This window comes from Dysidea avara, chromosome 14 (genome assembly GCF_963678975.1).
Source record: "Dysidea avara chromosome 14, odDysAvar1.4, whole genome shotgun sequence".
Classification (NCBI taxonomy): Eukaryota; Metazoa; Porifera; class Demospongiae; order Dictyoceratida; family Dysideidae; genus Dysidea; species Dysidea avara.
The window spans coordinates 7,480,214-7,494,835 of NC_089285.1; the positions used below are offsets into that span (position 1 = coordinate 7,480,214).

At 37.9% G+C, this 14,622-nt stretch overlaps 2 protein-coding genes across 5 annotated transcripts in view; one reads left to right on the top strand and one right to left on the bottom strand.

The window, feature by feature from the left end:
• Nucleotides 1–14,622, top strand: part of LOC136244382 (ATP-dependent DNA helicase RecQ-like) — a 71,927-nt gene that overhangs the window by 20,302 nt on the left and 37,003 nt on the right. The window contains exons 1-9 of one of the 4 annotated variants that reach the window (XM_066035955.1): nucleotides 5,669–6,881; nucleotides 6,993–7,139; nucleotides 7,217–7,378; nucleotides 7,458–7,623; nucleotides 7,687–7,981; nucleotides 8,035–8,157; nucleotides 10,200–10,409; nucleotides 13,614–13,696; nucleotides 13,818–14,212. In XM_066035955.1, the coding sequence (XP_065892027.1) occupies nucleotides 7,804–7,981; nucleotides 8,035–8,157; nucleotides 10,200–10,409; nucleotides 13,614–13,696; nucleotides 13,818–13,820 (597 nt within the window). In that variant the 5' untranslated portion in view covers nucleotides 5,669–6,881; nucleotides 6,993–7,139; nucleotides 7,217–7,378; nucleotides 7,458–7,623; nucleotides 7,687–7,803 and the 3' untranslated portion in view covers nucleotides 13,821–14,212. The other 3 variants (XR_010695190.1, XR_010695191.1, XM_066035954.1) reach the window with 3 other exon arrangements.
• Nucleotides 4,237–5,522, bottom strand: LOC136244010 (uncharacterized). Its single transcript, XM_066035539.1, has 3 exons — nucleotides 5,139–5,522; nucleotides 4,875–5,082; nucleotides 4,237–4,803 (listed from the first exon to the last, which is right to left on the bottom strand). Exons 2-3 carry the CDS (start codon nucleotides 5,055–5,057, stop codon nucleotides 4,237–4,239), a joined length of 750 nt encoding a protein of 249 aa, XP_065891611.1. The 5' UTR covers nucleotides 5,058–5,082; nucleotides 5,139–5,522.

A 14,622-nucleotide genomic window follows, 5' to 3' on the forward strand; every position in this document is an offset into this window, starting at 1 on the left:
AAATTCAACAATTAGAATCCAGGGCCATCTACACACATTGTTACGGCCATTCTTTAAATCTAGCTGCTGGTGATACAATCAAGAAAAGCACAGTTATGAAAAAGGCTTTAGACATTACACTAGAAATGTCAAAATTGATCAAATTTTCGCCTAAAAGAGATGCTTTGTTTCAAAACTTAAAGGAAGAGCTACAACCTGAGTGCCCAGGAATGAGAGTTCTTTGTCCAACCAGATGGACAGTTTGTGCCAATTCCCTTAAAAGTGTACTTGATAATTATTCTGTATTGCAAGGATTGTGGGAAGAATCAGAGAAGTTGACTAAAGATTCAGAAACTACAGCCAGGATTATTGGTGTAGCCTCTCAAATGGCCACATTTGACTTTTACTTTGGTGTCTACATCGGTGAAATGATATTAAGACATTCAGATAATTTGAGCAAAGCATTGCAGAAAAAAGATATCTCTGCAGCTGAAGGTCAGCATGTTGCTTCTCTTGTTAAAACTACTTTGCAAACTATGCGTTCTGAGAGCTCGTTTAGTTTGTTTGCAAGTTTTGAGTATTAAGGATTTACAATTGAAACAGAAACTGAACTTTGGCGAGCCAACACTACCAAGAAAGCGGAAGGCACCAAAGAGATTTGAGGTTGGGATAGGAGAAGCTGAGTTTCATGTTAATGTTGAGGAGCATTACAGAGCCATTTATTACGAAGCTCTAGATCTTATTATTCAATGCATTGATGATAGATTCAACCAAGTTGGCTATAGGATGTACATGAACCTGGAAACACTGTTGCTCAAAGGATGTAAACAAGTAGAGCACAGCGGTGAATTAGAACACGTGAAGGAGCTTTATAGTGATGATATTTACTACGGCAATCTTGAAGTCCAGTTTCAAACAATTGCACCTGTAATGAAGGGAAAGGTATCTTTCAAAGAGATCATTCAATACCTTTCCAGTTTGTCTGAGCCAGCAAGGTCAATATATTCTGAAATTGTGCTTCTAGTTGAGCTAATTCTTGTTATGCCAGCTTCAGTGCACTGAGGAGAATAAAAACTTATTTACGGACGACAATGTCACAGGAAAGGCTAAATAATCTTATGATCCTCTATGTGCATAGAGATAGTTTGGAACAAGTAGATTTGAATGTAATCGGGGAAAAATTTATAGCTGGAAATGAATGTAGGTTAAAGGTTTTTGGTCATTTTTTGTAATTATTTATTACTGTAGTTCATGTAAATACTTGTAACAGTAGGAGCTAGGTTTGCTTATGTGTGCCTAGTACTCCAATCCACAATTGCCTCATAATCATCATTTCAAAGACAGCATTAATGTGGAATTGTTGATAGTTACAAACTGTTGTCTGCAGACTTTTATGCAAAAATCATGAATAAAAGTATTTTAGTTACCTGGAATGTATGGCCAATGTAGATAACTAAAAATAGGCTAAAAATGCTTCTTTTGCAAAATTTTCCTGGGGGGGCATGCCCCCAGACCCCCCTAGTGGGAGCATGCTCTGTGTGTGCTACGCACATTGTGTATGTGAGGCAGTTATATGGCTGTCAAAGATCTGAGGATGGCCCACCCGACTAGATTTTTCCAGAGCCGGCCCTGTTCAACCATTAATTTAATTGAATTATCAAATTCCTCTTTTGGTCAATAGCCTCACATAGAACCAAATAGGTGGTGAATAGTGTTCAGTGGATAAGTAGCACTGAAAATGAAAAATATGGGCTAACAAACTATGGTATTCTTGTGAATCCCTTTGTTCTATTCAGAAAGTTTTGAGATACAAACCACATAGGTGGAATAAAATGAGGATTTTCCAAAGGGTCTCCTTAATACACTAGTTTTTACTGAATGACAAGCTACATACAATGCAGATACTTCTTTAGACATGAAAGCTGCAGCACAAAATGTTACATGCATTATTGTATGGTGATATCAGGTTATACATATAGTTAAATGCTGTGATCAATAACATTTTCCTACTTATAGTATAACTATAAGTTGGCTGGTACAGGCAATAATTGGTAAGACACGTTTAAATGTAAATAAAGAATATTGATTTTAATTTAAAATGATTGTCTCAACACTTTGAGCAATACAATAGCAAACTGAGTAAAAGTAATATATCTGAATAACAATTAGTAAGTGTCCACAAACGTATGCTTAACAATATTTTGACTACATGTATTCAACTTTACTCAAGAAATAATAAGTTAGTGTATAATAGACTATATAAAGTTTCTGTGTGTGGTGTGTGCTTTCTGTTTACGATGCATGTGCTTGCGTACTTTTATGTTTCAGTTTTCTCTGTTTTAACGGTATGTCTATGGTGTTGTTTCGTTTTGTGATAGTTATTTTCATCATCTCCACTGGACACTTCTTATAAAATTCTCCATTATGAAAATAAAACCGTCCACCACCCAACCTAGTCTGGCGTAGCCGACCCTTTAATGCCGCTCGCTTTTTGATGACTTTGGCAGCGCTTGCTGTAAAAGGGTCTGGTCGCATCCGTATACTTGAGTTGTGCGAGCTGCAACAATAGTTGCAGCACCAATCAAATCGCAGCATTATTAATTCATTGCATATTTGGCGCGTGACGTAGAGAAGAATGGCCGTGTCTTCGCTGAGTTTTGATAAAGAGAAAGCAGAACGACTGATTACGGAGTGTACTCAGAAACTAGGTTATATACAGTTGAAGGATGAACAACTGAAAGTCATCATGGCTTTTCTAAGTGGCAGAGACGTGTTTGCAATTTTACCAACCGGATTTGGCAAATCCCTTTGCTTTGCCTGTCTACCTTTAGTATTTGACGCGTTCACCAGAACCCATTCATCTATTGTACTGGTCGTAACTTAGGTAGCTAATTTAAAGGCCAGGGGACTAGAAGCAGGAGTCTTGGGCATTGATGATGAAGATGATTTAGCAGCAGGAAAATTTCAGTTTATGCGTAAGCAATGGAGAGAGATGTTGACATCAGAGGTATACTCATCTCGTCTTCAAGCACTTGTCATAGATGAGGCACATACTTGCAAAAAGTGGTATGTAATCTGTAATGGCATACAAGTTCAATTGTAATGAATTGGCCTTACAGGGGAGAAACATTTCGAAAATTGATTTCTCGTATCGGCGAGATTCGAAGCTTGATTCCTGAGAGGGTAAATGTGATGGCCCTGACGGCTACTGCCACTACAAAACTCCGGAGGGAAGTTGCTGCAATTATAGGTCTGAATAATGAGGTGGTGGTCTCAATTTCACCTGAGAAACCTAACATAATATATGCAGTGAAGGATTATGTTTCCATCGAGCTGACGTTTTCACCTGCAATCCAAGCAGTTGCCAATGACAATGTACATGTCCCCAAAACCATAATCTATTGCAGACGTATGGAAGATTGTGCTACTTTGTATACATATTTCAAGGAGTCGTTGAAGGAAAAGTTTGTCTTTCCAATTGGAACCCCTGATTTACCGAGGTTTAGACTAGTAGACATGTACACCAGTTGCACTGATCCCAGCATTAAAGAAACAATAATAATGCAATTTACCAAATTGGAGACCCCTCGCATTTTGATAGCCACGATTGCATTTGGTATGGGCATTGATTGTCCAAGTGTCCGGCAAGTCATGCACTTTGGAGCTCCTCATGATTTGGAATCGTACATCCAGGAAACTGGGAGGGCTGGACGTGATGGTTTGCCAGCACTGGCTTTGCTTGTTGACAAGCCTACCAGCCACGGCAAGATGGAGAAATCTATGGTTGAGTATGTGACTAATACTAAAACTTACCAGAGAAAGCAATTATTTGAGAATTTTGAGAATTTTGAATTTCATCCAGTTGAACAATGCTGTGATGTTTGTACAAATGTTACCAATTTTTGTACAGATTTTTTTCTTCACAAATAGATGTATTCATGATTAATTAATCCCAATTAATTTGTTTATTTCCAAACATCAGACCGGTGGACCGCTCTTCCTGTGGAACCTATCTAAGCCAGTCACTTGGGGCCAAAATTTCTTGGCCTTAGTAAGCAGGTGGCTGCTTTAGACAGGTGGATTAGTGTATAAATTCTCAGTTGGGGAATTTAAAATTGACTTATTTAGAGAGGTGGCCTTTCTATATAGAGGGGCCGTTAAGACAGGATACACTGTAATTACTTTAACTTTAAAATTATTTTTATTAATCCATGTGACTTGTCATCCATGTAATCAAAGTATCATTGTCAAATGATTTCATCCATACTCTAGGACGTGGAAATGAGGCATGACGTCTCGGTGCACCAGAAGAAAATACGTTACTGGTAATATAAGCAGTTCTCTCAGTATCAAGTCTCGATCCTTATTGGCAGCTGGTATGCGATGGGATCCTGATGGTGCCTGAATATCATTGCCATCATCGTACATTTCAACGATCTCACTAAGTCTTCCCAATGATTTTCCAACACGGACTACTGAAACAGCAGTCTTGTTGGCCTGTAAGCCATGGACAGCATCTTTGCAAAGCCGGTTCATATGTTCCAAGTGCAAACCACAAGGGATATTTCTTCCCCGTATGCCATGACAATTGATAAATCGACTCCACTTGAGCTCTTCTGACTGTCTAGGGGTCAACTTGAATTCGCATCGGTTGAGAAAGGTGAGGGCTTCAATGGAGTAATTAGTCCGATTGGATCCTTTAAACAATGGAAGGAGATACTTCCAACACTGATGAACTCGATCGCCATCACCTTCTCTTATTGCATCGGCAAATTCCAAGTAAAAGCAACCAACACTTAACAGCTGTCTACTGTACTCGTATACCTGCACATGTACACAAAAGTAAAAAATACTGTCATTGTAACAAATCACACAAGTTAAAGGAGAGTACCCACCTGATCAACATTTGATGCAGTTGTCCCATTGTACTGGAAAGAAATGTGTTTATCAACAATTCCTGCACAAACAGATTCTTTCTTCAACACCATCCACATGAACAGATTGGATACTTTCAAGTGATGGGACATACTGATGAAAGTGCGAAAGAATGTCAACCATGTCACTGTTACAGTTTTCATTCTTCAACAATACTCCAAGGGGTACCTTTGAAATATATACATTAGGTCAACAAGAGTATGCTACATACAGTGTAAACTTACAACTTTTGACTTCATTGACATTTCCTTGTAGTGCTGATGCTTCACATGCCATTCCACAACGTCATCAAAGGAAAACTTGAAATACTTCATATGGGTCGTAACTATTCGAGCAACATGAGTGATGAATAGATATCTGTCATCTTCAGCTGATGGTAGCAGCAACTTGGCATTCTCCTGAGGACAGTTCATACAGGAGTCTGGATGGACATCTGGCAGGGTTGATTCTACTCTGCACTCCATATGAATTGACATAATGAAGTGACTGATTTTGAAATTTCTCCACTCTCATGAATCGGGTCTTAACTGTCATGTCAATGTTATCAATGACTAGTTTAAAAGACAGAGGTGGTACTGTTGTTGCAATAGACAAAGATTCAATGGTTAATAACACAACTCCAGTATAAGGATGCGACCAGACCCTTTTACAGCGAGCGCCGCCAAAGTCATCAAAAAGCGAGCGGCGTTAAAGGGTCGGCTACGCCAGACTACACCCAACCATGCAATATACAGTTGTACTTCTATTGGCAATATACAGTTGTACTTCTATTGGAAAAACTATCAAAATACCTGCTGCTGTGCATGAAAATTCTATATGACTGGTCCCACCCTTCCTTAAAATATCTATCATCAAAATCTGTCTTGTAAATTATTTCTAAATAGGTGCTTGTAAATGTCATGTCTAAACTCTAATCTACCTATAAACCCCTTACTAGAGCCCATTCTTAGTAATTTATTTATTACCCTACAAAACTTAGCTACATGATCCATAATAATCCTACTGGTGGGTGGTGGTGGTTCTTCAAAAGATCTGCAGTAAAACACATGTATATGAAGTTTTCACTCATATAGTATACAGGTATATACTCACTGTGTAACATCCTCTGTTACATATGGCATCCATGACGCGTCCTCAGGACTATAGCCTTCCCACAAGCACAGAAATTCATTCATATCCTATGCCATGATAATATCCTATGCCATAGCTAATACCTACCTCAGCTAAAGCAACTGTCTGATCGAAATCTTTCAGCCGTCTCAAGCTGCACTGTTGGCGTAATGTTCTTCTAGTGCTCCTGTCAGATGTCATTGCGACTCTCAATAATTTATCTATGGAAACTGTGTCATTGTTCGCCTTGTTGCTTTATATATAGCAGCCTTGCAATGCTGCAAGATACGTCATTTCTTTGAGATACTACTATACACGTGATCGTCGACAGTCATTCCAATTTTTAATGGAATCCCGTTTTTTATTATTCACCAGCTTGGGGTGTAGCTAGAGAAGAAACGTTTAGCTATATAAAAGGCAGGTTTTTCAAAATAATAAAGCACGGAACTTCAAGCAGTAATATTATGTCACTGAGCGGGAATCAAGCGTATAAAATTCCGCTCCTGAGCTTGCTTGTCAGTGTTCAGGTGACTGACGTGACGGTAGGCTGAGTGCGAAGCAGATAAAGCTCGACAGACTAGAAAAGCAACTTCAAGGAATAATTGTAACCTTCACTCATGCTAGTTCCAGCAATATTTACAACAAGAAGAGCGTGCAGAAGAAGAGACCACTTGGTTCTCTGATAATACCAAATAATTTATACCAAATAATTTATACCAGCTTTGGAAAGAGAAAGCAAAATTGTGTAAGGCATTGGGTATTGACATCCCCAGTCTTACGGAGATGCTAAATGAGAGGATTGGTGGTACAACTAAAGTCGCTGCAATCGAAGAAAGGTTGAGGAAAGAAAGCTACAGGTGAGCTGCTGTACGATTTTATTTATGGGGAGCAGTGCATGTTAGCCCTTCTACAACACATGCATGAACTATTATTATTATGTATATAGCTATGGATATATATCTGTGTAGATTTCTAAGCAACCTTCGCAACAGCAAAGGAGGCAGCTACAATGATTCTGTATGAAGGAGAAATTACAACTGCCATCCAAACACAGCAAAGCCAGCACATGTTAATGCCAGGTTCCAGTGTTAATAATGCTCCTTTACAACTGCAAGGTGATGATACACTATGTAACACTAAGCTAGACTGCCATAACCTATGATATGCATCTATAATTGTTTCATCCATGCAGGCCGTCTCAGCTTTGATGAGCTTGGTGAAAGGCAGAAGGAAAGGAGAACAGGAGTGATATGCGATGAATTTCAGAAATTTTGTCAGCATCTTCCTCTGACTGGTTTAGAGTTGGTGTCACTACAATTCAATAAACACTTATCATTAATATACAGAGATGCCGGTATGCACAATAGTATACTTTATTGTACAATATGTACATGAAGGATGTATGCATTTATAACTGTTATGTACTTTTGCAGAATGCTTACTAGACACCGACACCTGTTGGGGGATTCCCATGAAACCACCGCACCAGACACTGATCGAATTGCTATGATAGCACGCTTAATGATCACATATGGAGTTTCGTATGAGTGCTATCATGGACTTCGGCAGCTAGAGAAAGGGCTTCCACCTGTGTACAAGGTAACTAAATACGTACATTGCTATTAAGTGTATAGCTACGTACAACACTTCTAACATTTGCAGATTAAGCAATATCGGCAGATCTTCCCATACCACAAATAAAGAAGAGATTAGGCTAGAAGAAGAGGTACAGTACATGCAATGCAAAATAAATATTTAGAGTGGTTAATATAACTGGTTATGTTTATGATGACTTTTAATGCACAGGTGATGAGGTATCCACATTATTACAAAAATGAATCCCGACACGTCCGTATCAGGATTAGCTTGGATGGTGCAAGGTTTAGCAGGGCATCAAGCTACTGCCTTTTATCTTTTGCTTTCTTGAGAAAGAATGATTTTAGCCTTAGTCCAGCTGGTATGGATACATAGCTATCTTACACTTCCTTGTAATAATTTTCATGCATATAGATTTATGTACAATTGCTGCTATCAAGGGTGATGAGACCCATGAGCAACTGTCTGTGGGTTTTAAAAATGTGTTCGATGATATTAACCAGTATTTAGAAAATCCACTCTTTACCACAGAAGAAGGTAACAAATACACCCTTGAATTTTTTCTCTGTGCTGATTATAAGGTACTAGGTATCTATTAATGTGAATGATAAAACCAAATCTGCATATATTTAAGCTTTACTCACAATCATGGGTTTGAAAGGTGCATCTTCGTGCTTGCCTTTGGTGTACAATTCACAAAGATGACAGGTATACATTTTAGATTAATTAATAATATTAATTAATCTAAAATGCATAAAGGCTGATAATTAGTCATCATTCATCTAGCCATAATATAATTGAGACCACTTCCGAGCAAATGACTGAGACGATGTCTGACTCATCATAGATTATTTAAGCAACTATAATTGAGTAGAATTGCATTACCATAGTATTAAAATGACTATTCATGGCATACAAGTGTAAATGATTTAGAATGGCAGAGTTTACAGTCAAGAAGATCCACCCTAAAAGTGACAATGATGTACAGAATAATTCATAACTTAGTATCTATTCCCAGCCATTACCTCGTCCCAAGTAACTCAAATACACGACATCACAATTTCACCTATCAACTATATACCCTACTCCAGAATAAACAGCCATCTGTACTCATTTTTTCCATCAACAATTCAACTTTGGAACAGCTTAGATCATGAATTAGTTAATAAATCTTCCTTACAACAGTTTAAGATTACACTACATAATCATGCACTGTAATTGTATTTAAGTAATCACACACCACACTTTTGTGTTTTTGCACTCACCATGCACTGCATCATTGTAATTTGTGTTGTGCACTCACACTCTTTAGAGGTTCTGCACACTATTTAATAATAATAGTATATATATATAGTATTTACATAACTTTGTGACATACAAGAAATAGGCTGATAGTATCCTATAAGCAGCACATGTGTTTCCAGTTCCTACAAACAGTAGAAGTCAAAATAACACAAAAGTCACAATTACCCATCACTTGGTCTGACGTGACCAATCGAAATAAACTTTTAAAAGAGATAGTGTATGTAAACTGCTTACTACAGACAGTGGAACCTGTCTTAGTGGCCACCTGGCTACCTTTCTATAATGACCAACTATAAAATACCCCAAAAAAGATATTTACACAATAATACACCTGCCTATCAAGGCCAACAATTTTACTCGTGTTTACATGCAGAAGGGCACAGTTACTGACCATGTTTTTACCATCCAATTGCTGTTCTTAATACCTTTTTAGCAATGGTGTTTGAACGGGTTGTTTATTCAGATATATCCCATATATTCCAGCTTCTCGATTTGGGATATGTTGTATGCTCTTTAGATATTATTGTAAATAAAAGATTAATGGCTTAGGAAAGTTACGCTGTATTATGTACCAAAGGCCGACCAAGTTGCATGTTGGTCTGTCATTTTGACAGGTCATGTAAGAAACATTGTATTGAACAGTACACCCTTATAAGTACTAGAGTTGCAACAATACAGTGTGTAGACGTATTGATGCATTCCTCTGGTGTATCATGATACAGCGATATACTGCACGATACAAAGTGAAGTCTAAACAATGCTTCGATGATGGGTGAAAGAAGGTAACGTTGCTGTTACGTTTGTTAATGTAAACGGACAAGTCCTGGAGATATCATGGAAATGTTTTGCCATGTGACTCACAATAGAATTGATTGTGGGTTGCAAGCAAAACCTGCCAAAATACACGATGAACGTCTTCCATGCCAAACTATGGTGAACTACGCAAGAGTTACTTTGTTAAACTACTTTGTGTGCATTCAGGCTGCTAATAGTTTGTGCAACGTGTGTTAATTATGAGTCCTAGTGTATGATGAAGCTACATGACTAGAAAGTTCCATAAATCATTTAAAGCATAGCCTTGCTCGTGCCATATGAAAAAATAAAGCACTCGGCTACACACCTCGTGTTTTTTCATATAGCACTCGTGGCTATGCTTTAACATATACGTAAATAGTGTAAAATTGTACATATCCATTTGGATACAATGTTATCATCTTTGAACACCACTGTATCTTCTACTACCTCATCTGATACCACTGATGACTCACTTCAAGATATTATACACAACACCTCACCAGCAGATGAGTGGGATGTAGAAATTGACATCATGGATACAGTGGTGCTAGAACAGCAACATGGGAGGATGCAACTACTGATGACCAGGCTGATCCTGTTAATGCACTTTGTACCACTTGATGAACAGATGATCTGTGACATACAAAAGATTGCTAGTAGACTAGCAGCAAAGTCCAGTCAGCTTATAGGTAAGATACAAACATATATAGGAAATTCAACATGTTGCTTTGATACTCATCTAGGAAATTTTACAATTAATTTGGCAGAAGGTTACATGCACATCCGCAGCAAATTCGATGGTGGTAAACAGATTAATCATTCTTAAAGTGGGTCCTGGCAAGGAAGAAGTGCTGGTGTTGCACTGAGAGTCAATGAAGGGCCAGAATGGGGGACCAGCATGCTGGACTAAGGTGACACAATCTCAGGCAAATGAATGTTTCAAGTCTGTCTCAGCTGCTAAAGCCAAACAAGTTTACAATGATTGGAAACAAAAAGCTACAGATGATGCTAGATATAAAAGAAAGCAAAAAAGAAAAGAAGGTGACAACTCATTACAAGCCCGTCTAGATTACTCATAAATGACAACAAGGGGTCAAATGCAAGAGAAGTTCCCTCAGACATCTCAAATTCAAACTTACATGAACTAATGATTAAGTACTACTATGCTCAGGTAAAAGTAACGGAAGCCTCAACAGATGAAATCAATACGAGGACAACAGAACAAGGTCGCAGTAAGAGATGGCAATCAGAGAGGCAAAACAGAATCACATCATCAAATGTTGGCCAGATAGCCAAGAGAAAAAGCAGTACCAAAGTTGCTGCCACTGTCAAAAACCTATTATATTCAAATTTCGTGGAAACAAAACCACTGAGTGGGGGGTTCAACAAGAAGAAACAGCGGAGAAAAATACAAGGAGCTAAAGCTAACTACTTCAGCTGACTACTCAGTTGTACAGTGTGGTATACATGCATGTGCCCCATTTCACAACTTTAGAATTGTCAGTGGTAGCTAGACATCAACTCTCAAGGTCACACAATTCAGTGACCTTTACAAGAGTTGATACCCAGGACTATGTTAGTGACACATGTGACAGTTTGATACAATAAACGCAAACTAAATAGCAACAACTGTCATGGAGTAACCTGTATGGTAGTTGAAGCCAAGCACCAGAAATGCCTGAATGACAAGAGTAGTTGGTTCAGACAAGCCTTGTTCAATGGCAGTGACTTTTGAAGAAATCTTGCCCAGCTCATTGCGAGTAGGGAGTAGTTTGTTACTATTTCTCAGTCTACTAACTGTGGTGGGCTAGTTGTCACCCTCAAAATCACCCTGTGTGTGAATGACTCTGATGGTGAACACTAGGACCATAGTCACAAATAGGGCAACCACTCATTTTTTTGCAACTAACTGGTCTACTATATATTGGCAGTATTAATACTCAATCTGATTACTATTTTAAAAAAAGAAGGCAGCAAGGAAATTAACATTGCTGGATATGTCAGTGGGTATGTACAAACTCAGCACTTGATTTTTGTGCATAGTTTAAAAGTGTAAAATTGGGGCAGAATTTGAAGGGTATTGGAATAGTATAATTTTTTTGCATCAAATGGTTGATGCAATTGAAATAACCAAAGTAAAATATACATCGGAACATCATGAAGTATTCTGGCTTTTCCATCATTGCTCAGAACATACTGCATTTGCCAATGATGCCTTAAACGTGAACCGCATGAATATAAAACCAGGAGGCAAGCAACCAAAAATGCATGCTACAATGGAAAGCATTTCAGCATGGTCATAACTAAGGAGGGTCCCATGAAAGGTCAACAGTCTTTTAAGCATTGTACCATATTGTTGAGCCAGACTACAAACAAGTACGCCTCCAATTGACAAACATCATGTGATGTATTTAGGGGAAATCCCTTGGAAAGTCTATTTCACACCTCCAGTAGGTGCACACAACATGCAATTTAACTATGGAGTCAAAGTCTTTTTCCCCAGTTCCAGTCCAGATATTGAAGTCAGTCAGATTCTACCAGTAACAGCAATGAAGCAAGGATTATCTACCCAACAATTTTATGAAACTGGTTGCCTTCGAAACAAGCATCCTAGGAGTCAGTTATATTTAGACTATATAGTAGCTACTGTTCAGCTATTGCATGCAATATCTCTTCGTGGATTTTACTAGCTTTCGTTACTGTAATGATAATAAACGTTTACAAATTTTGATACAGATTGCAAAAACCATGAACATGGTACCAGACCTATTAACAAAGACAGAAACTTATAAGATCGTGGCAAAAATTATCTCATCTCAGTTTCCAGTGGTTTTACTATGGTTAGTCAGCACTCCCCAACTACTACCACTCAGTCAAAAGCGACCGTTGAAAGAGGAAACGTTGGACAGACTTCTTCTCATCAACATTGAAGCACCTGTTCTGTCTAAACGGAATCCAAAAACAGCTGTATAGCTTTGGTCTAATAATAAAGTGAGGGAAATTTTTCACTAGATGAATGGATACAATGGATATCAGATGGTCTGGTGGAGGAAAACAATTCAGGATCTGATTAGCAAAAAGCTAATCATGATTTACCAATATCCACTACTGTGACTCTCTCTGACTATGAATCTCAGTCTGATGCCATTTTTCTGTGATCTAACATTATTACACCAAGTATTGATGTATAACTATGTATTATATACATGTTTAACTTTTATGTGAACTGACATTATACCTATACGTAAATACAAGGGAAATAACACAGTATTATATCCAGTTTACATCTTACAGAGAAATTTGCAATTGCCACATGAAAACTTAGCAGATACTTTAACTATCACGTCAGGAGTACGTTACATGCATCTGCTATCATCAGTGGTGTGTACCTGCAATTAATTTTATATTCTTAGTACATAATATACAGTATACCAGAATGTACAAATTGAAATATAATATAGTGATCAGATGTTAAGACAGATATCATGACTTTAATGGTGATATTTTTATAAACCTTTTGGCTGAAATGCCACAAATTTCACACTCTAACTGACTTTTCAAAAAAATTTTTTTAGGGGCTAGACCCCCTAGCTTTCATACATTGTCAAATTGTCCCCCATTAACTACCTTACAAATTTTTGAAGTTCCTGACATATCTGCAAATGTCAGGAAAATCATCTGGACAATCCCAAAAAATTGTATTTAGCGCAGCATGAGAGAAAAAGTAGTGAAACAAGGTCACCTCTCTTGTTTCACTACTTTTATTTCTAGGACTGACCATGTACTATACAGCCAGAAGATCCTGACATTAAAACTGTAGCACACACTTGCACAATTAGCATCGATGCACAGATTAGGCTGGAGTTTATACTACTTTGTTGTTGTTTATACAGGACATCTGACAAATACCCAAATACGTGTAGTGAAAAACGAGAGCAAAATAAATGCTTTAGCATGGTCACAAGCAGCTTGTGAGGTATAGTTTCAGTGGTGTGTTTGTATGGCCAGTGAGTGAGACATCACTGTAGCCAGCACATATCATGCTTCGTATACATGTTGTATTATGTAAGTACAGCCTCTGTGTATTTTTACTACAGTGATCAATGATGTCAGCGACAAACAGTAACATCTGCACTTTTAAATACCATACACTTTGTTGACACATGCTCCTCAGTTAACCATCTAGCATGGTCAAAAATGAAAAGCTGTAGGATGTCAGTGCTAGCCAACATCACATTGTGAGATGAACATATGACAGAGGAAAGAAATATGATGAAAGGATGATCCAAGTGTGGCCAAGCAATAGAGAAAGTTTGTGGGTTTTTTAGTTTTATACACTACATACCTTACTGATTGCTGAACCTTTTTTGCTTACTAAATCAAGACACAGTGGTTATTAGTCGTATGAGTGGTGATAATTCTTGTATTGTGTTGGCTGCAGGCAATGTCACCAAAGATAATGCTGAAGTGATGACAGTGAACTAAATATTTGGTAGGATTATAAATGGGTTACAATTGTTTGTGTGACAACAGCATATATTGTATATGTAATGTTTATCTACTGAACTGTTTTAAAATACCTCTTTTTTTTATTAATAAAGATCAGCATCAGCAACCCACATTTGCATGACTGAAGGAGTAACTACCATTCAATTGGTCATTGTCAGTGGCGATGTAATGCTTCATGGTGACCTTTTCAGTATTTCTACTTGCTTACAACTCTAGCTAACATTACCTTTCTGCCACATTAATAAGCAGCTATGACAGTGTTTAATATACTGGTGTGATGGTGATTTCAAAGGCCCCCTGCAAGGGAGTTTATTAGCTATTAAGTACACAATACAAAGATGAGACACAATAAACTAATTAGACAAATGTGACCCACTGAGCGAAAACCTGACT